Raw genomic sequence first — 21,919 nt, forward strand, 5'->3', positions numbered from 1 at the left:
CTGGTAGGTAATGGATTATGACTTTCGTTACTCAGTCTGGTAAGTGGGATATCTGTCTCACAATGAAATCTTTTATGACCCAAATATTAGGTTGTATGGTGGCTTGCCTTATAGATTTATGAAGCTGATACTCTGAGATGTGGCTGTATGCAGAGAAGATCCTACAGACAAACCTGAACTCCTCCAAACACTGCACCCTCTAGGGTTTAACAAGTTACATAAGGTCACAAAGGCCCCAAGAACCCTACCTGCTTCTTCAGTGGGTCTGCCTTTTTTATTTTTATTTATTCAACTTTTATCAGTTTATAATGGACTTCTGAACAGCAGAGGGGAAAAAGTCTCTGCAAGGGTGACCAACTGCCTGCAATCCAATAATGCTTAAAGATGTTTTTTTTTCGATTAAAAAAAAAAGGTTTTCTTACTGAAAGATTTGTACTCTTTGCAACTTGAGACACTATGGTTTACACACATGCAAAACAGTTGATGCCATTAGAAATCTTTAGTGTGAATCCAGCTCCATAAAACACATCTATTGATGACTTTTCCCAAGTACATCATGCCATCCTGGGGTTGGGAGGCAAGACTCTAACATTACAATAAATAGAAAACAGTAAAACAGAGGGGAAAAAGTAAGCAAGTAAGTAAATAAATAAATAAAAAACAGTAAAAAGTATAGGTATACATATTACCGAATTACATTTTTTAATGTGCCTGGCTGACTTGCATGATATGATGTAACTGTACTCTTCAGTGCAAATAAAATGTGGATGGTTCAGGCTACTCTCCTACTTACAGCTAGGGTTCTAGCTGATGTCTTCAGTATAAGAGGTAACCAGATACCTAGAAAAGAATGTGTGTACTACTCTACAAACATGAAATTTTGTCAGAAGATGGACCTCTGTCTGCCACCAAATCCCAAGAAAGTAATGCTGCAGTGACCCTTAGGAAGAATAGCCATTTTGTCTTTCAGAATTCATTTGCACATTTCAGGCAAAAATCTGAACTAGAGGTGCATGTCCACATTAAAAAGGGTTCTCGCTCTTCTGATTTCCTTCCCAGTAAAAAGGAAAATGAGACGGATGAACTGATTTAATGAACTACTGTTGTACGACTTCCAGGAGGAAATGTGGCTTAGTCACAAGGAACACTATCCTCGTAAAATACCAGATATGGTTTTGTACAAAGAAGCATCTGAAGTTCTGACATCATGTGAGGAGAGACGACATGCACTAGGAAAAAATACTTCAGGAATCAAACTTCTGATACAGAAACAGCAGGCTTTTGAAGTGGGCAGTCAAGTCTGTCAATTATGAAATTCAAGTTTCAATGACGTTAAGCTTCAAAGGAAGTTGGAGAGGCAGAGCTCCTATCAAGTACTGCTTGACCAGATAGTACTGGGCCACAGTTCTACCCTCTACAAAGTCAGAATATGCAGAAAAAGTGACACACACTGTTACCTATGGAGTAACTAAAGCCTAAATCACAAAATGTAAAACAATTTGGAAGCACCTGTAGGCTGACTAAACTAATGAATTTTTGGACAACTCTCAATCATGTGGAGAATATGTCTTTCTCTTAGCAGAATACATCGGATGGATGCAGCAGTTTCCATCACATCTGACATTTCCGCTTGGAAGTTCAGCAGGATTAGTGGATCTACAAAAGGAGCCAATTTTGTCTCCGCTTCTACCAGGAAATTGTAGGACCAGACAGCTTTAAACACAACATCCATTGCTGCTATGGATCAATGAAGATAAACTTTGGGTTTTCCTCTAGATTTTGCATGGAAAGCCTGGTTCTGTGGCATAAAGGGATATAGCTCTGACTACAGTTCAGAAGGTTTGAACAGTGTGTGTGAGAGCATGCACAAGTCAAGGAGAGGGCAATGGAGCTCCAGAATTATATGATCATTATATCAGCCACAAGGGGAATGGGTTAAAGTGTAACCAGAAATGACCCTAAACTAAATGATGGAAGGTTGCAAGGAGGTGGAAGGGTGACGCCAAGTAGTTCTCAAGTCTGAGAACAATTATAGTCAGTCCCAGTCTGGCTGGGAGGTGAACGTTAGCTCTCAAGCCACAGGGTTCAGAAAGAGACCCTCCCAGGACAGTCAGATGGATAATTGGGTACCAGCAGGTACACAAACCCTTCTACGGCTATATAGATTGGAACTACTCTCGTCAGCTTTCATTCGGATGTAGGTAGTACTCTTAGTATTTGTTAATGAAAAGATTCAAGACCCATTGGAAAAGATCTTGCTAGTTAATGGACATGGAGGGAAAAGTACTTGGAATGATGAGAAATCATACAGCAATTTCCCTTAGCATGGGTATAAGCAAACTGGGTGTCCCATGTATCACCTGATAAGAGATGTTACTGGTATCCAGGCTCACCAACATGTCAGCTGCAATGGTGCCCCCCATTTCTGGAGGACTGACCAAACAGCTTTTCAATCCTCAACTACAGAGAGGACTGAATGATGGGCTAAGAGTCTGACAGCAAAATCCCATCTGCTAGGATGCAGGTGGCTGAAAGTGTGATACCCCATTGTCTATGGTCCATAGCAAAACATACAGCTCATCTCTGCAAACAACATATGATTAAATAACTCCTTGATTGTTCAAGTACCATGCAATGGACTGGTGGTTGAATAGTATCAGGAACGACTCTAGACAGCTTTTCCTCCAATGCCTTCATGGGTAGGATGACGTACTTCCAGATGGTTTATGTACAATCCCTAATTTCCTTTAACCCAGAAGAAGATGAGGTAGGTTCTTCACCACACCAGTAAAGTATTGATTAATATCGGTGCCTGCTTCAGCTGAAGGAAAAGAGGAGAGGAGGGCACATCATGAAATTGTACCGCTCAAAGTCCTGGTAAAGACTGGGAGCTTAGAACAGGGCGAGACATACGGAAGAAGGGGGGTTCAAAGGTTGCTCTGTACAGGTGAATTGCATAGGTTCAGTGGTACATATTAGGTTATCAGTCTGCAGAATATTGCAAACTTAGCCAATAACCAGAGATCAGAATCAAAGACTGTACCTTGTCTCTGTGAAGTAAGGATCTTAACCATTATGCCAACCAATCCCCTGAAAGCAGACATGCTTGGTGCTCAACAGCACTACAACTGTTCAGACCGGGAGTTCTGGGAAAGGAGAAGTAAACACTCAGCATTAAGTTATGCACATTTATAAAAATATTCTTAGACACAAGTGAGAAATATGCACCTAAAATGGGTCTTGAAATCAGTCCCTTTGGAATATTACAGTGGAACAGACTGTGATAGCAGACAAGGAATGTTTAACCCAGCTAGCCAATCCATTTCCATATTTACTTGTTGGAAAGGCTGCACCTTCTACTAAACAACTTTCTTACTCCTCAAAAAACTGGCTTATATCTTCTCCATGCGGAATTATAATCTGTCACTCTTTCTGACCCTGTTTCCTATGTAGAAATGATCCACTGCCTGTCTGTGTACTACTACTACCCTGTGCCTCCTCTGACTTGCACATTCTTCTTCAAACTTTTTTCTATTACTCAAATGTTCTTATTTTTTTTTTTTAGTGGACTGTGGCTTCCACTTAAAAGTTTATACCATTAGCCCTCCACACACACACACACACACACACACACACACACACACACACACACACTTCAATGCTACATACATTCAGTTAGCTATTCTTCTTTTGACAAGATTTCTATTACTGAGCATACACCATTCTGTTTTGCTGTTCCGCAAATAAAACTATTCCAATTTACTAGTAAGTGAAATCAGTTTAACAAGGTGTCTTCCTCTGTTAAACAAGAGTGAGACAACAAAGACCTAGACAGAAATGGAGAAGGAGAAACACCCACTTACATATGCTACTGGCCAAGAGACCATTATTGTGGTGTCATATTAAAGGGAATGCTCTCTTCTGAGATTCTGCTTAAAATTCTGCTTGCAGTGTCACCTAACGACATGGACAATTGTACTTTCGCCAACGTGTTGTATCATGCAAAAAAATGTTTGTGTGAGCACTTTAGGAAACATGGTGTGTGTGTGTGTGTGTGTGTGTGTGTGTGTGTGTGTGTGTGTGTGTTTACATTTAAAGATTTATATTTAATTATTTTCCATCAGGTGGAATGAAGCAATCACTAGGTAAAATCATACCTCTAACTGTCCAGATTTTCACAGACTATCCAGATTGATTTTTGCCTCTTATTTTTGGTCTGTTCCTCATAAAATTTGTGGTTTTCTGGATTTTTGTGGCAAATCATTGAGGAATAAATTCATCTAGTAATGACAGACATACAAGTTTCAGACTTCATATCCTTCAGAAAATGCATGATAACACAAGACCTTTTACTCTAGCAATTTTCTAAGTTTATAACAGCAACGTTTAAAATTTGTCCCTCCATTATTTATGGCTTTGTTTGGATTTTTTCTGCTAACAGGTTGAGAGCTATGGATAAAATATACAGCATATAATAAAAACAGTACCTTAAAAGTCTTACAATGCGAGTGAAAAACAATATGAACCACTGCCACATCTCACACGCATGTACGAATAATACTACTGTCATTACAAACTTGTTCAAACAGGCAAATGAAAAGAAATTATTACAAACTCAACCATCTACTAATTCTCTCACAATGAAAACAAGCAGCCTACCTGAGGAAGCTCAGACTGAGGTTTTCGGTTTGCCAACAGCTTATAAGTGTTTAGGTTGTTTTCAAAGCTTCTACAATAGAAAAAAAAAGAAGGCAAAACTGAACACTGGCAAAACAATTCAAAAATATTTACAATATTTATTGGTAAAGTACAACAATCCAGTACATACTTTAAGAATGACTTGTGCATTCAAAATGAACAAAATATAATACTTAGGTTCACCATATGGTGGACTTCAATTTGCCATAGATGTATATAACCAAACAAAACTGTTCTCACCATCAACCAATTGAGAACTCTGCAAGTTACTCACAATTTTAAGAAGATTTCAATAGACAGTTCAATGAATGGCCTTGACCTTACTACTTTTTAACCTTGTGTCATCATCTCTTAAATACCACTCAGTCACATAAAAGTCACATGGAAATGGACAAATGCTTTAAACAAATAAAAGTGCATGTTAATGCCATGAAATACCACTCACGCAAGACAATATATAAGAAGTCATTCTCCAAATTGCTTTGTCTCTATAAGACATTTCATCGTTACATGCTTAATGCTATTCAGTTTACTTTTTAGTTTTGTGGAAAGGACAACAAAGGTCACTAGGGTTGCCACCTTTTCAAATGCCCAAAGTGGGACAATTGTGGTACAAACATCAGATTTTGCAGGCCAAAACATACCCATGGCCAGTACAAAGGACAGAACTTCACTTTTTTGACAAAATAAAAACTTATTCTTGTAGCATTTTAGTTGCTTATTCTATTTCTTATAACATTTAGGTGTTTCAGATACAGAATAACTGTTTTATACAACCATTACATAAAATATAGGAAATAATTTTGCCCTAAAATCTCAGGACATTTGCCATTTTTACAATTTTTCTGCAGGACACAACTGCCCAAAGGGGGACTTGTCCCTCGCAAAGTGGGACAGGTGGTAATCCTAAAGGTCACACACATTAAGATCAGCTCAGGACTTTCAGAGTTTACTTATGTAAAGATAAGGCCACTAGAATGCAAGCCACATTTAAGTGATATAACCATTCCAGCCTATTGTCAGTTACTGCACTGTGACTTCTGAAATGACACTACTCAATTACTTTTATATGGCTGTCATCTAAAATTACATCATTCATGTGAACACCAAACTTACTATGTGGTTATCAAATGCGATAATAAACACTACCTTATAGTAACATCTAGTTGATTTGATTCGGATAATATCACAGTGCAATTATTACAAGCTGAAACCAACACACATTTGTGTGAAGGACAATAAATTCCAAAAAAAGATCACCTGTACAACATATAGCCCTTGTTTTCAGTCCGTCCTTCCTCTCTCGCTTGTTTCTGTGGTGCATTCAAACCATGCCTATCCCTGCTCTTCTTTCTCTTCTAAGGTATGCCCACACCTATTTATTCTTTTCACCATTTTACTAACTAGGTTACTCTTTCTGCAAGTGTAATACCCTTTCATCTGTCAGAGATTCAGAAACTATGCACAGTACTCCAAATTCACACTTCTCAGCGTCTTGTACAAAAGAATGACACCATTTGCGCAAATCCATTTCATACCTAGGGCACCCTACGAAGAATGTAGGTTTCCTATGAATTCTCCCACTTTAGTACATAGCCTTGCACATGTATTTTGATCTTGCTACAAGGTGAAGTACCACAGATATCTCTAAAGGTTGGTCTCAATCTATGTTTACTGCATCAGGCTTTATCTCATCAGTATATAAATTAATCTTGGTCCAAACCCAGAGTGATATTTGACACAAATATACTGAATAGACATATACAGTATGAATTCTGCAGTATTCCACTGCTAAGCTTTCTCTCAACAATTCCCTTCCAATAATCACACCTTTGCTTCTCAGACAGCCATTTTCCAGTTCACTTCAACATTACATGACTCAATGCCATAACATTTCTCTTACAAAACTCTCGAGAGTTACATTATACTGAAAATCAAATATGCCACATCCACAGTGCTCTCTCCTACCCACCTCCAGCATTGACCCTCTCATACAACTGGATCACACTGAGCTGGCAAGTCCTTTGCTGTGTGAAACAATTTAGCCAGTCATCTCTACCAGGTATCCATAAAGGTGGGTAAACCTGGGATTTTTGAAGAGCCGAACCAGAGTCGGGCTGAAGTCCAGAGGTGATTAAGTAAAGCAAATAAATGAATACTACAGTTACAGCCCAACCAACATTGACTGTCTCAAATGAATGAATGCTGATGGTATATTGATCATACTTCCTAACAGCTCGCACCCAGCCACCTTCTTCACTGTGCCCAAGCTATAGGTCTGCTGACAATGAAAAATGGGGGAAAACTATAAAAAGCAATAGCATACAAGTAGACCACTCTGTATGCACGAACAGGAATGTTACCCTAGCTCACGAAAAAATTTCATTTTTTTCCCCCTTCAGGTCTAATGATGATTAAGTGCACAGTAGTTCAACCACACTTTTCAAGAAATGGTGTAGCAACCCCAAGGTAAAAACTAGATATGCTGTCTAAATGGAACAAAAGCCTTGTGAAATGCTGAATTTTGTTAGCTTTATGTAAGAAAAAAGAAGTTATGTCTTACCATAATGTTCCATCAGAGTTGTTGATCTTCCAGTCATCACTGATGGGTCCGGTTCCGAGCCCTCGGAACAGAGTTGGCCTTATACCAAGCATGTGTGCACTAAAAACTCTCGGGATAAGCTGCTACCCACAATGCCCTTTAATTAGTTACCTCATATCGAGTTTGCATGCAACATATAGAAGAAGAAATAAGTCGAGGCCATCTCTGCAGAGAAACCCTAAGACACCACAAGGATCCAGAAGATCCGCCAGGAACCTTTGGAGGGGGTCGGTGGGAGGGTGTGATGACTGGAAGAAGATCAACAACTCAGATGGAATGTTATGGTAAGATATAACTTCTTTATCTGAAGTTGTTAATCCTCTTCCTATTCATCACTGATGGGACAGAGTCCCCAGCTACTTGGAGAACCTGGGTGGCCCTTATGGAAGAACATTCCTGAGAACCATTGAACCAAAGGCCGTTCTTCCCCTGGAGATCAGATCCAATTTATAATGCTTGATAAAGGTGTGGGGCTTAGCCCAAATGTCAGCTGCACAAATGTCATCCATGGAGGCTCTAGAGTGGAAGGTAACAGATGCTGCAATAGCCCTAGTTGAGTGAGCTTTGATTTGGCCAGGCTTAGATCCCTCCGTAAGTGAATATGTGGAGGCAATGCAATCCCCGAGTCATTTAGACAAAGTAACTTTCAATACTGCACCTCCCATTCTAGGACCCGCAAAGGAGATGAAAAGCTGGTCCGACTTGCAAAAGGATTTAGTTCTATCCAGATAGAAACGTAATTGCCTATGCACATCCAAGGAATGTAGGCAGTACTATCCCTTGTTAGAGTAATTTGGGAAGAACACAGGGAGCTCAATGGCCAGGCTAATTAAAAAGTCAGAAACCACTTTGGGGAGAAAGAATGGGTTAGCATGAAGTGATACTCTGTCCTTATAAAAGATCAGATAAGGGCTCTTGATACATAATGCTTGTAATTCAGAAATTCATCTGGCTGAGGTTATAGCCACCAGAAATAAGGATTTCCATGACAGACATTTTAGATCACATGTCGCAGCCAGTTCAAAAGGGGGCAGAGAAGGAGACTGCAGAACCCAGGACAGATTCCATGCCTCCACCGGTTGCCTGATGGGAGGATTGCTGTGGAAAATAACATTGAGGAAAGTCTTGCAAAGGCGAGAGGAAATAAGTGGGACTGCATCTGAGCCATTATGGAAGTTGGAAACAGCAGCTAGATGGACTCGAATGGTGGAAGCTGATGCCCCATTGTCGAACAGTTCAGCCAGATAATGAAGAATAGAGGCTACAGGGGCTGAGAACGGGTCTAGCTTCTGATTATGTGACCAAATAGAGAATCTATTCCATTTGTCCCTGTAAAGTATCCTGGTGGATGATTTATGAGAGGCCAAGATATCACGTACAGGTGAAGAGAGGGTTTCCTGCCTGGCAACTAACAGAAGTGGAGAAACTAAACTGTCAGCTTGAGAGTGGATATATTCGGGGGAGTCAGCCCTTGCGGGTGAGATGAGGTCCTGACGAGTGTCTAGGATCCAAGGAGGTTGTAACAGATGAGGTCGGAGGAAGGGAAACCATACTTGAGGCCAGAACGGAGCAATGAGGATCACTTTGCTTCTGAACCGAATAGCTTTTCTTAGAACAAGGGGGATCAGAGGAATCTGAGGATAAGCATAAAAGAGACCCATGGGCCAATCGTGAATCAAAGCATCTCTCGGTGACTCCCCGAGAGGGGGAAAGAGGGCAAAGTAGCTGCTGCATTTTGTGTTTGAGGGGGAGGCGAAAAGGTCGCAGCATGGCTGGCCCCAATGGCTGAAAATTTCAGCTGCCACACTCTGGTTGAGAGACCACTTGTGAGGATGGAGAATGTATCTGCTTAGCCTGTCTGCAATCATGTTGGAGCTCCCCGGGATATGCGTTGCAATCAGAAAGAGGTTGGAAGCTATTGCCCACTGCCAGATTCTCATGGTCCCTCCCTGTTTGTTTATGTACCAGACCAGGGACATGTTGTCTGGACAGCAATCGTTCCAGATGGAAGGAGTGGGTGGAAAGCTTGCAATGCCAAAAGTACCGCTCTTAACTCCAGGACATTGATATGCAAGTTGACCTCTACATCAGACCACGTGCCTTGGACTGACTTTCCCTGGAAGTGCCCCCCCCCCCACCCCATCAGGGAAGCATCCGTGGTCACTGGGCTGGGGAGCCTGGAAGGGGTGACACCAAAGATTTTCATCTGTACTCATCCACCAGAGGAGAACTTGTTTGCAAGTGTTGGTGATGAGAATCTGTGAGTTCAGGGGGTGAAGATTGGGTATCCACTGGGCCTGAAGGAGCCACTGTAGTAATCTCATGTGTAGGTTGGCTAAGGGAACAATAGGAATCACTGCAGCCATAGACCCCAGGGCCTGGAGAACTTCCCTTGCAGACACCTTTTTCGACAGAGTATCACTTGAACCTGTGCCCTTAATCTCTGAAGCCTGTGAACAGGAAGCGAGATCAGGCTTGACTGGGTGTTGAATATTGCCCCTATGAATTCCAATTGTTATGAGGGTAGAAGGTTGGATTTCTCCCAATGTATGGTGATGCCCAGTGACTCTGCTAGAAACCAGGGTGTAGTGGAGGGCCCTGACCAGTAGAAACTTGGTGGGGGTGGAGAGGAGTCAATCGTCTAGGTACAGAAACACCTGGAATCCCTGAAGTCTCAGATGAGCTGTTACCACTGCAAGGCATTTCGTGAACACTCTGGGGGCTGTCGAGAGACCGAAAGGCAGGGCTCTGAATTGGTAGTGACTGGCTCCCAACCGGAAGTGAAGGAGGCTCCTGGAGCGCTTGTTCATCTTGATATGGTAATACGCATCCCGGAGATCTAATGAGCATATCCACAAACCCTCCTGCAGAAAGGGAAGGCTGGATTGAATCGTGACCATGTGGAACTTGGTCTGAACTGCCGATTTGTTTAGTTGGCTGAGATCCAGAATGGGCCTCCAGTCCCCTGTCTTCTTTGGCACCAAAAAGAATCTTGAGTAGAACACTGATCTGGGGGGGGGACCTCTTGGATGGCTCGTTTTTGACACAGCTTTCATATTTCAGAAGCTGCCTCCTCCCTTTGACTGGGTGGAACATCGGGAAGGGATTTTGGATAAGATATTAGGGGAATATGGTAGCCTCTGGTAATGATTCTCTGCACCCACTAATCATTTGTAATAGAGAGCCAGGCAGCTTGGTGCAGAGAAAAATGTGCCCAAGCTGCTTCCAGAGGAAAGCAATCGGGCAGCGCTGCAGGAGCGCTGATATGGTCTACCCGAGAAGAAATCTCTGGAGCCCTGGTTCTGAGGCCTCCCTCTGCCCCAAAAGGGGCATCTTCCATTAATGGAACCCCCTCTGCCTCTGGAGGAGTCCTCACCACATGCATCACGGAAAGGACCTTGAGACTTCTTGTGCCACATCTTCCCGCTCCTCTGATTCCTGGAGAAGGAATGCTGAAGTTTGGAAAAGCATAGGCTAATGACAGACAAGGTCTTCCCATCTTGCTCGCACCTGGCTAATGTATCCTTGACCTTAGCACTGAACAGAGATGATGGTTCGATACGGCATTTAAAAAGGAAGACTTGGAGTCCGCGAGGTCACAATGCGCATCCAGGTGTGGCGTCTCATGACTATGCCTGCACCCACAGCTCTAGCCACACCTTCAGTCGCGTGTCACAGCAACCTCATGGATGAATTGGATATTGACTCTAGGGTGGCAAGTTGGGAAGCAACTTTATCTTGTGCTCCATCCGATACTTGGCCCACGAGGGTTCCGTAGAGTTCGGAGATAAGATCTCTCTGGAGCTTAGTAAAATGTGCCAAAAAGTTCAGAGACCTAACTGCAAAGGTCGCGCACGCAAAAACTCGCTTCCCTAACCTGTACACTGCCCGCGACTCTCTTTTGGGCGCGTGAACAGCAGGACTCTCTTCCGCAAGGTCCTTTTTCGTGGCTGCCACCACCACCATAGCGTCCACTGGCAAACCTCTAGACCAATGGGGTTGATCCTCTGGAGGGGAGAGTACCTTGTCTGATCTCCTGGGGATGGCCTCAACGGAGTCTGGGTTCTTCCACACCCACTGCATGATGATCTTAACCAACTCATCAGCGGGGGTCACCCTTGAAGTAGAGGGCTGAGAGCGAAAGGCCTGCAGGAATATGGATTCCTCTGAGGAAGGACTGAAGGGCTTCCAGTCACCCCTCTGTTTTAAGATTTCCATGATGTCTCCAAAGGAGACATCATCAGGGGGTAATCGTGGGGATCCTTCCCCATCATCATAGTCCGTATCTTCCTTGACGGACTCCTCTGGGGAGTCCATGTGTTTCCTCTTACACACCCATTTCCAAGGGGGTTCTTCGGTGGGAGCATCTGAAGAAGACTCAGAAAGGGACATGCCCTGGACAGGGGTTTCCTGGGCCTTGTGCTCTCTGAGTCCTGGGAGGGTGGCCTTTGACAGCTGTGGCTCAGAAGGGACTTGGCGGATAACTGACATAAGAGGATTGCTAGAAGCAAGCACCCTCTCCATCACCTGGAAACGGGCCCGCCCGAAGAGGAGTGGGAGCCCTGAACCGAAGACGACAAACTCAGAACCGGAGTCATACACCGGTCCACCCCCGGGGATGGAGTCTCAAGCAAACTCATAGCAGTAGTCACCCTCGGATCTGAAGCCGGGACCAACAACACAGTCGGAACAGAGACTGGAAATGGAGGTTTTACCCCCCCCCCAAGCATGAGCTTGAGGGAGGGTGAGTTCCGATGGAACCGACACCCAAACGAGCCTCGGGGCCTCAGACACTGTCGTCTGCGCCGAGGAAAGGGGTCCTCTAGAAAACATCAGATATCAGCCTTGGAACAGAGGGATCCAAGGGAGGAGAGTATGCAGGAGTCACCGGAGTAATAGACCCAGTATACACTCTCACACAAAAGGAAAAGAGTGAGGAAAGTGGAGAAAAAAAAGAAAGTAATGAGAGAGGAATAACAACAATGGTAATACGATACCACAAGGGTAGAAAGTTCAAAATACCAACAATGGTAATAAGATAACACAAGGGTAGAAAGTTCAAAATACCAACAATGGTAATAAGATACCACAAGGGTAGAAAGTTCAAAATACCAACAACGGTAATAAGATACCACAAGGGCAGAAAGTTCAAAATACCAACAACGGTAATAAGATACCACAAGGGCAGGAAGTTCAAAATACCAACAATGGTAATAAGATACCACAAGGGTAGAAAGTTCAAAATACCAACAATGGTAATAAGATACCACAAGGGTAGAAAGTTCAAAATACCAACAATGGTAATAAGATACCACAAGGGTAGAAAGTTCAAAATACCAACAATGGTAATAAGATACCACAAGGGTAGAAAGTTCAAAATACCAACAATGGTAATAAGATACCACAAGGGTAGAAAGTTCAAAATACCAACAATGGTAATAAGATACCACAAGGGTAGAAAGTTCAAAATACCAACAATGGTAATAAGATACCACAAGGGCAGAAAGTTCAAAACACCAACAATGGTACGAAAGGGGTACCTGTGGGTAAAGGTGAGTATATAAAGATATCAAAGATCAAGCAATAAATGAGAAAAAACTTTTACAAAAACTTGTAAATATACAAGATAAATCACTTAGCTGGAGAGCTCGGTGAAATGCTGCTATATGGCTGTGCGGCAAACAAGATCTGAGGTAACTGAATAAAGGGCATTGTGGATAACAGCTTAGCTCAAGAGTTTTTGGTGCATGCAAGCTTGGTATAAGACCGACTCGGATCCGAGGGCTCAGAACAGAACCCATCACTAATTAATAGGAAGAAGATTAACAACTTCAGATCCATATTTCACTTCCTTTAAGGCAACCCACAGTAATAAAAACATAAGTATTCTTAATAACCCATTTACGTTACCTCTGACTGTGAAGTTGCTACAAAATACAACAATAATGGCAAACTTTGCTCTTTAATGGATACTGCCTAACCACCCTTTGCTCTCATGTACTGTATTCCCCCCAAAATAATAGCGCCTTTCTGTACGCTAATTTCTCACTAAGAAAAGAATGAAAAATGTAAGAACTACAGTAATATTTTGCTATTTCAACATGTGATTGGTAAACAAATACATTGCCCTCAACAAATCACAACCCTTTTATTAGCCAGCAGTAATTATACAATGGCTTTGTGCTTTCATGTTCAAGATGCCTCAACAACCCTTTCCCAAAAGGCAGCTCAGTTGCCTGCACGTCTGTTGCTTGATGGTGTGAATGAAAGAAAAAAGAATCAGCTACTACAATAATACATCTCTAACTTGCTGGACCATGAGCCAGAGCCAAGGTTATACTCAGGCTTGAGATGGCTCTAGCTTGCCCACCTCTAAACATCCAAGCTCTATCTCCTTGTCTCTCCACGGAATGGGATTAGGAGGTCCACAATTACTTTACATCTTCCAAGACTTACATCTTCTGCAAAAGAACCTCCAGTTCTGTGTGCAACTACGTTTAATAATAAAATATTATACAATTCTACCAGAGGTTCATCTGGTATCAAGGACAGCTACTAGACCTTATGAGGTAACTCACCCTGACCTCGTGGTTTACCTCTCTGAAAACTCCACAGCTCTTTCTCCACCTCTTCTCATCCTAACTTTACCTATATATTTAATGCACCAGACACTTACATTCTCTCTATTTCTTCTTATCCTCATATCATATACATATTAAATGTGCCACATACTGACATAAGACCATACATTTTTAATCCCTGATTTATTCATTTTCAGGGTGTAGGGAGCCAGAACCTATTCCAGCAAGTATTGGATGTATACATATCTGCTTCTGAGAACTAAAACTAATAGCAATGGCATTTCATAATAATAGCACAGAGAAAAAGGAGCATGTTCTTATTTTTCAGACTACACTTTTAACACTAGACCCTGTATATTTAGTGACAAAGAATCTTTGTTCACTTTTTAAAAGAATTCCTGTATCCTTAAGTGGGTCTAACTTTATGAAGAAAATTAATAAATCTAGGATAAACAACATTAAGTATGACTGTAAAATTCACAGCATTATGCCTAAAACCACTGTGGTTGAGAAATATGAATGGATTGCAACACAGAAAATCCTGAATGACTAACCAATCCGTCACATGAGCATGCTCGCACACAGACAGTAACAGATCCGCGCGTGCACACACACACACACACACACACACACACACACACACACACACACACACACACACACACGCAAACAACTATGACCAATTTTGTGCAATCAATCTACAAAAGTATGTCTAAGATGTAAAAGGAATCCCTTGGTTTCAGTGAAAAACCATGCAGCATGCAAATACCACAGGCAAGATGCATCAGCCAGGAATGAACCAGAAAACTAAATACTGTGAAGCAGCAACCACAATTACTGCAACACTGAAGCAGAGCTAACTGCTATACTAACATGGAAAGAAATGTAAATGAAAGGCGTATAAGTTAATGGACTTTAAAATCAGGTCCTGTGGAGCACTCTCATTCACCATCCTACAGTCAACCAAATAAGTACCTAGTCTCACTGACAAGCTCCTACCAGTGGGCCAATCTGCAATCCAGTTTAACAATAGCATAAACATTTCCCCAAGTCAAACCACCTAGAAATGAATCTTGCAATGATTACCCTCATTTAAAGTTTTTGAAATTCAGCAGAATGGTTTGTAGTATTTAGACTTCTGTCCAAGAGTCGAGCTGTATGATCGCACTAAAAATGCTAATCTACATGGATCCATGTCTTACGCACCTGTGTTAACTGAAACTGTTTATACCCAAACTAACCAAAGTTGTCTAAAAATATGGTTTACCTTTCTCTCCAAAAGTACATACACATCTCTACAGGCCAACAGATTTATAACTTCATTAACAAATCTGTATCCTTTGTTTATAAAAATTGGAACAGTAAATAGTTGCTGACTGCTATACTAGGTGTCTAAATGTGGGCTACCAGTTTTCATTGATAACTTTATAATATTTATTTACTCTCTGTTGACTGGGTTAGTCCCACTAGGCCATGTCCTCTTTTCATGGGAAACCAAAGGTGGCAGTCATACTGATTACCATTGGCACCACAGGCTTTAGTCTGGTCAAACTTCATAATCCTAGTTTGAACCTCCAAATCTATATGTTATGGTACTTAATGACAACTCTTAACATTAAGAGTATCAGAATCTGTATATGTTGTTGTTGTGTCTTTCGGCTTTTCCTGTTTAAGGGTTGCCACAGCGGAACTCCAGTCCGCTAATGATTGGTAGTTGATTTTTACGTGCCGAGTTACCAGCCCTGACGCATAACCTTCAACGAAGGTGCGCCCATTCACGCATGTCTCCATGCAGAAGACGCTCTAGCTGAGAATCCGGACAGCGTCTTACTGTGAGGCGACAACGCTACCGCAGCACTAACACCGCGGGTATCAGAATCTGTATATACAGTTATGAAAACACAACTTTCATGAAACCTGCTTATGAAAAAACATTAGCTAATAATGTTTTCTTTGCCATCTAAACAGCACTAAGTTAACAATTTTTTACCCATTCTGTATTATAAGTTAACAGTATTTACCCATTCTGTATCCTTGGGTCAAAAAGTCCACAGTTTACAGCCATTCATGCTAATTACTTGAAAGCAATCTGGACTTAACATTTAATAAATGGGTTATCTCAGCAAAAGTTATGTGTTACTCTACAACAGTGTTCATTACAACACATTATTCATGTTTGTGAGGCAAATACAGAAGTCAAAATAAGCATACTACATGTTAAAAAGTTGCCCAACACAAATTTGAACATGTGCACAATGTAAAGTTAGATTAAAATAAATATAAACTCTCAGATGCTTTTGCAGACATACAAAGCAATGTCAAACTAAAGAAAAATGGGTGCTGCTTTCTCCACTGACAGCAGACCCTTAACAGGATCTTACTTATCACATTAACAGAGCTAACCATTACATTTCAGTGTCCCACAAAATACTCTGGAGCTGTGCACAATTAAGTCAAATGTAGCCTCAACATCAACACAAGCGATGAAGCTTTTATAAAGCTGTACAATGACTACCAGCAAAAAGTACATAAATGAAAATGTGTCCGATGATTAGGTTGTTCGTGATTTACTGAGTACATGATGGGAGTGGAATTTACTAAGCATTCCATTATGCAGTCTGATCTACAGGAGCAGGTGGATATAGTATCCAACAAGAAGATGCATTTAGGTCCAATTAGTCTGTCCACTTTTCTACCGACTGGACAAATCATAATTAAATGCCTACATTTTCTTACCAGCTCAAATATGGTCTAGCATGCTTCCTGTAGTTTCTTCAATTCTTTCACCATTTAACCAACACAATCTCATTAGAAAGGTCTTCCATATACTTCACCTCTCAAAAAAATCCTGCAAGAAATTCTACTTTCTCATTATGTACTCTTAAGCTTACACACTTCTTTCTCTGACAGGTGGTATACACTTGAATTCTGCAGAGTTTCCTACTCTACTTAAATGTTACAAATACCAAGTTATTTCTATTTTTCTCCATACAGCTTTTGAGGCAGACATTTATGGCATTTTAATAACTAACTGAATATTTTTTCTATATGATCTGTATCAGTATCACTGCAAAATCAGGTTCTTCAACAATGGCATACAATAGTCCTGTAAGAGTTAACTGCCAGTGTTGCAACTGTGGTTGGGGAAGTCAAAATAGCTTATGTTCCACAATGATGGTACCCCCCCAACCTTTTCCATTCAGTTTCTCTGATAAATGCTTTTTTCAGTTCTTCTGATATGACTGCCCCTAGTTACCACTGTATTTTTTCATTTCTATTTACCTTCCAGGTCATTCATAATCAGCACCTACCTAGAACGAGGAAGGTAATGACAAGGCTGGAACATTATGTCAGGATCAAACTACATCTTGCTGTGGGGTTAGGGTGTGATGAAGACTCACACAGCTGTCATCAAATAACTGAACACATTACCATCCACAGCACCTACCTGATGTATTTCCATTCTAAAGCTCCTTATGAAATCATCTCACTACCTGGAACTGGCTTCCTTAACTGAATAGGCTATACTGCAATATTACCAAATCAGCTTAATAAATCAAGGTGAGCAACAAACATACACTGTCATTGTCCACTGAGAATCTACTACATTTGAGATGTTGCTGGTTATTTGTTAGTGATGAAGATGATTTGCAATAGTACCACACAGCTATTATCTTCTCGATCTACTTCATTACATTAGGTAAGTCCTTGGGTTATACTAGAGACCACTGTTACTCATATTTGTACTGAGCGCTGTTTACACTGTTAATTTTATAAAAAGGCATTTTTTTTCATACTTCTGTAAATATTTAAAAAACAAGTATCTGGAAGTGAGACAGAAGTCCTAAGAATATGCATGCTTGACTGGATAAAAACAGTTTATGCTACATGCCTACTGCTTATGCTGTATCCAGAAGTTGCATAGTTTCCATGATGTAGAAAGTTATTAAAATGAGAAGGATCATAAAACTGGAACTGTTTACTAAAAATTACAAAACTGAAGTAAAAACTTATAATACTGATCGTTAGCATTATAAAGCATTTCGGATGAACAACACTGTTGTTCATACTTAACAGACATTACTGGAGAGACAATATTTACATTTGTTTGGATGAACTTCAGATGTGGCACCCAAAATGTGTTAAATCACAATCTGTAATGTGAAGATTTGTAGTCAAGTGTGACAGTCAAGTTACAAGCAATACTTGGGACATACTGTTTTGGAATACAGACAAACACATGAAACTGGCTGCTGTGAAGAGGGATGTCATCTCATAGCTAATGGAAGTGGCCCAAGCTTGTGCAGAGTATTGAAAAATACCATGGAGACAGACTTTGTCTCGTCTCTAAACATAACACTCGTTCTGCAACCAGACATGTCAATCTTTATTTCATGTCAGACATTTCAGTCTGGTCTTTCTTCCATTTTGAACTTTCCCTTTTGGAGAAGTTCTGAGCAGTTGTGGGGATTATTACCAGACACCCTCTGAGTGTTGTGCAACTGAAGTTTATGCAAGTGCAAGACAACATCTTTCTAATCCCAACTACAAGCTGCAAAACAGAAAACTTACATCTGTTTCTGCATATGCATCTAATGGTTAATCAATATATTCAACCTTTGTAAACCCCAGCAGAAGCAGTTTCTAATATGATACCAACTACTGACTCTGCAATCCTACCGCAAAAGTTCACCACTTACGACAGGAAACAGGACTACTGGAAAGAACAGCTTACCCAATATGAAATAAACTTCTGTGATAATCATGAGTTGTATGCAGCAAACACTATGTTTGCTACAAGGCTATTATTAAGTTTACAATACCGAATTAAAGGTCAGTGACCAACTTTGAAGTTGCACCATTACATAAGAAACTACACATTCTACAGATCTCTAGTAAGGATAGAGATGTTTACTAAGTAATTACCACTTTGTGTTGAGCTGGATCACATTATGAAGGTGTGGCAAGAGAGATTGGAAATCCAAATGTATAGTGAAAGCAACTTAGGAATGCCTAGCAGATGCTTTTGTGTGGGAAGAGTTCAATCCTTCCTTGGGAAGAGCTTCTCTCCTACTGGATGAAAGGCAAGCAGTGGTTGTCACGGCATCAACCTTAAGATCCAATGGTGGTGAACAAGAGAGTGAAGATGCATTCCCATGCAGTGTGTGTTTATGTGTATGTTTGCATTAGTGGTGGTGGTGGTTGTATAAGAGAGTTAACTGACTGACACAAAAAACAGGAGTGCAGCAGGAAGAGCCCAGAGGTGGGACAAATCTGGCAAGCCCAAAAAAATCTTTGAATGGCCTGAAAAAGGCCATGACAAATCATTTGTGGACTTAAGGGCATCTAGATTGCTCTCAGCAAGTGGAATAAATGCTGCTTTCTAGCTGGGGCACTGCCATTAGCTCTAAGAACATCTTCAGCTTGGTGGACATGTAGTCTTTTGTGAATGCACTGCAGAAGCAACTGGTGTAATGGAAGCCATATCTGTACTCAAGGTCACTGGAGCAGTTAAAAGGTTCTGCTATGGAAGTGAAGGAGATCCAGCAAAAAAGCTGAAGGCACTGGATACTGTTTTGGTCATCGTCAATTCTCATTCTTAATTCTGCAAAAAAGACAGACATCCCTGAAATGATACATTGTGGTGATGGTCTTCTTTTTTCAAAAAGGGGGACAGGGATGTGGTCCAGTAAGAGGGATAAAGCTTCAGCCCCTCTGGTAAAGCCTGCGTCACTATGTTGGAAAGGAAACCTTGTCCAAAAGCTCAGCCTCTGATCTGGGAGATGCAATGCAGATTCCATCATGGCTTCAAAACAGTGGAGTGACTCCTTGCTTGAATACTGGGTGCTATCAGAGTAGGTTGCCAGTAAAGTCTACATATCTTTTGTTGGCCTGGAGAAGACACACAGCTGCATAATCTAAAATGTCTTGGGAGAAATGATACAACAGTATGGAGTCACAGGACCAATCAAACATATTTTTGCCATGCATTTGAAGGGCAAAAGTTTCATTGACATTCTGAATATGCTGAGATCATTCAAGGCAGGTGGAAGACTCCAAAGGCATGCCTCTCTCCCCTTCCATCTACAACCCCACAGAAGGGATACCAGGGTAGAGCCAAAGTTTGGACAGCATCTACTTTGAGGTCATCAGGGCTGCACATCTCTGTTGTCTGCAGACATCCTCTTAGTCTCAAGTGACTAACTTCCAATATGTGCTGGGATGTTTTGCAGCAGCTGAGATGAAAATCATTAGCTCCACATCATTGTGTTTTCCTGCAATAAGTATATTGCTCTGTATGTGACATGAGAGCAGAAAGTGGATACCACTCATTATTGGTGAGGTTAGTAGGAATCAAGAAACAGTCCAGAGGATGGGTTGGTGGTGTTAGTACTGCAAGTAAGGTACTAGACTGTAGTGATAAAATGAGTGTGTCATAGGACAAAGCTCTTCATTTACTGACCACTTTGGGTAGTAACCAGAAGGATAACATCACAGACACAAATGACAAAAATGAAGTTACTGTACAGTGTTGCTTGCAAAAGAATAACAATCTCAGAGGACCTTAAAGTGTAGTCATTGTTCCAAAAGGCTAAGCGGAGTCAGCAGAGATAGTCTGTCCATCTAGTAAGGATGCCCCCTCCCCCACATATTTCTCACAGGACACCTGGGTTAAGCAACTGCCACCACAAGAACTCAGACACAGGTCCACACTGAGATGACAAACAGTTGTAAAGAACTGTCCATGAATGGCTAGGAAAGACCACATCCATTAAAAAAAGAAACCCACACTCACGAGGAAAACTGAGGAGGGGGTGATTCACTATGTATGTTACTAGAAAAGGCAACATTTAATGATATCTGGGAAGAGCAATAGAAGTAGTGGGTCCACGATGATTAACAAATGTCCTGAGTAACAATTCTCATCAGAAAGCTTCAGCTCTTAAATCTAAAACAGAACTGGCAATATTTGCACTGTCTTGGGTGCAGTGAGGACTATAAGGGAACTTGTCAATCTTTTCTACAACACCTTCCATTTGTAAGCACAAACTAAGGCGGTCTGTTACTGTATTCCTTGCTTCTGGGACATGGAATGCATTAAGAGCCAGACTCTTGTCTTTGGAGTTGGTGTCATATCTTTATGATCTCTTGGTAAATGAAACATAAATGTGTCGCTGTTTCATACATAAAGAAAACACTGAGACTAATGAAGTTTATCCACAGAAAATATAAAGTGGGATACCTCTGGAAGCATTCAAGACACAGTGTAACTTCCCTAATTTCCAACACATTCATACACTTGCCATCTCTGGATGAATACCATTTCTGTTTGTGAAACAGGACCACATACCCTGACCTGGATGCATGCATCCTCAGGATCTACTACGAGATAGGAACCTGAAAAAAAAAACAACAAACAAACAAACAAAAAAACTTGTGAAAAATTCAGAGGATGCAACTACCAAAGCTTTTCTCTAGGTAGGTAAAAGACAAGACACCAAGACCTAATTATTTGGATTGCCTCAGCAGTGATCCAGCTCAACAGCTTGGTCTAACACTGGATTCTCACGTCACATTTAGGGCTGTAAGACCCCACATTTTTGACTCTGAATCCTTTAGGATAGCTTTGGAAAGTATGCATTTTTGCACTAATATGATCTCATGACAAACACTAAACATGACTCGTGGGAAGACTAGAAAGAAAAGTGTGTGCTTGCTTTCAAGGTTAAACCTCCAAAATATGTTTGACCACACAGGCAGATTTTGTTTGAGTTATCTGTATATATTAAAATCAAAGTTACTCCTTAAAGGATACACAAACACACACACATGCTTTAATGGAATACTCCCCTCCACCACTGCCTGCAAAACAGTAAACACACATGCCCTCACCAAGGTGTCTCAGTGCCTAGACTACATCAAAGTAAATCTTGGTTCCACCAATGACATGCCAAGTGTCCAGCATCTGCAACCTTGACACTTTTTTCTTTAACATTTTGTAAAAGGTGCTCGTCCCAACAATTCCTGCAGCACAAAG

General features: G+C 41.2%; 1 protein-coding gene across 8 annotated transcripts in view; it reads right to left on the reverse strand.

Annotated features, from left to right (window-relative positions):
- The window catches only part of LOC122796266 (phosphofructokinase, platelet), a 987,903-nt gene that overhangs the window by 453,156 nt on the left and 512,828 nt on the right, over positions 1 to 21,919 (reverse strand). For all 8 annotated transcript variants that reach the window (XM_044064600.1, XM_044064606.1, XM_044064604.1 and 5 more), the window contains exon 12: positions 4,660 to 4,729. In XM_044064600.1, the coding sequence (XP_043920535.1) occupies positions 4,660 to 4,729 (70 nt within the window). The remainder of the gene's footprint in view (positions 1 to 4,659; positions 4,730 to 21,919) is intronic.

Source organism: Protopterus annectens, chromosome 3.part0, assembly GCF_019279795.1.
Source record: "Protopterus annectens isolate FY-2018-M chromosome 3.part0, PAN1.0, whole genome shotgun sequence".
Taxonomy (NCBI): domain Eukaryota; kingdom Metazoa; phylum Chordata; order Ceratodontiformes; family Protopteridae; genus Protopterus; species Protopterus annectens.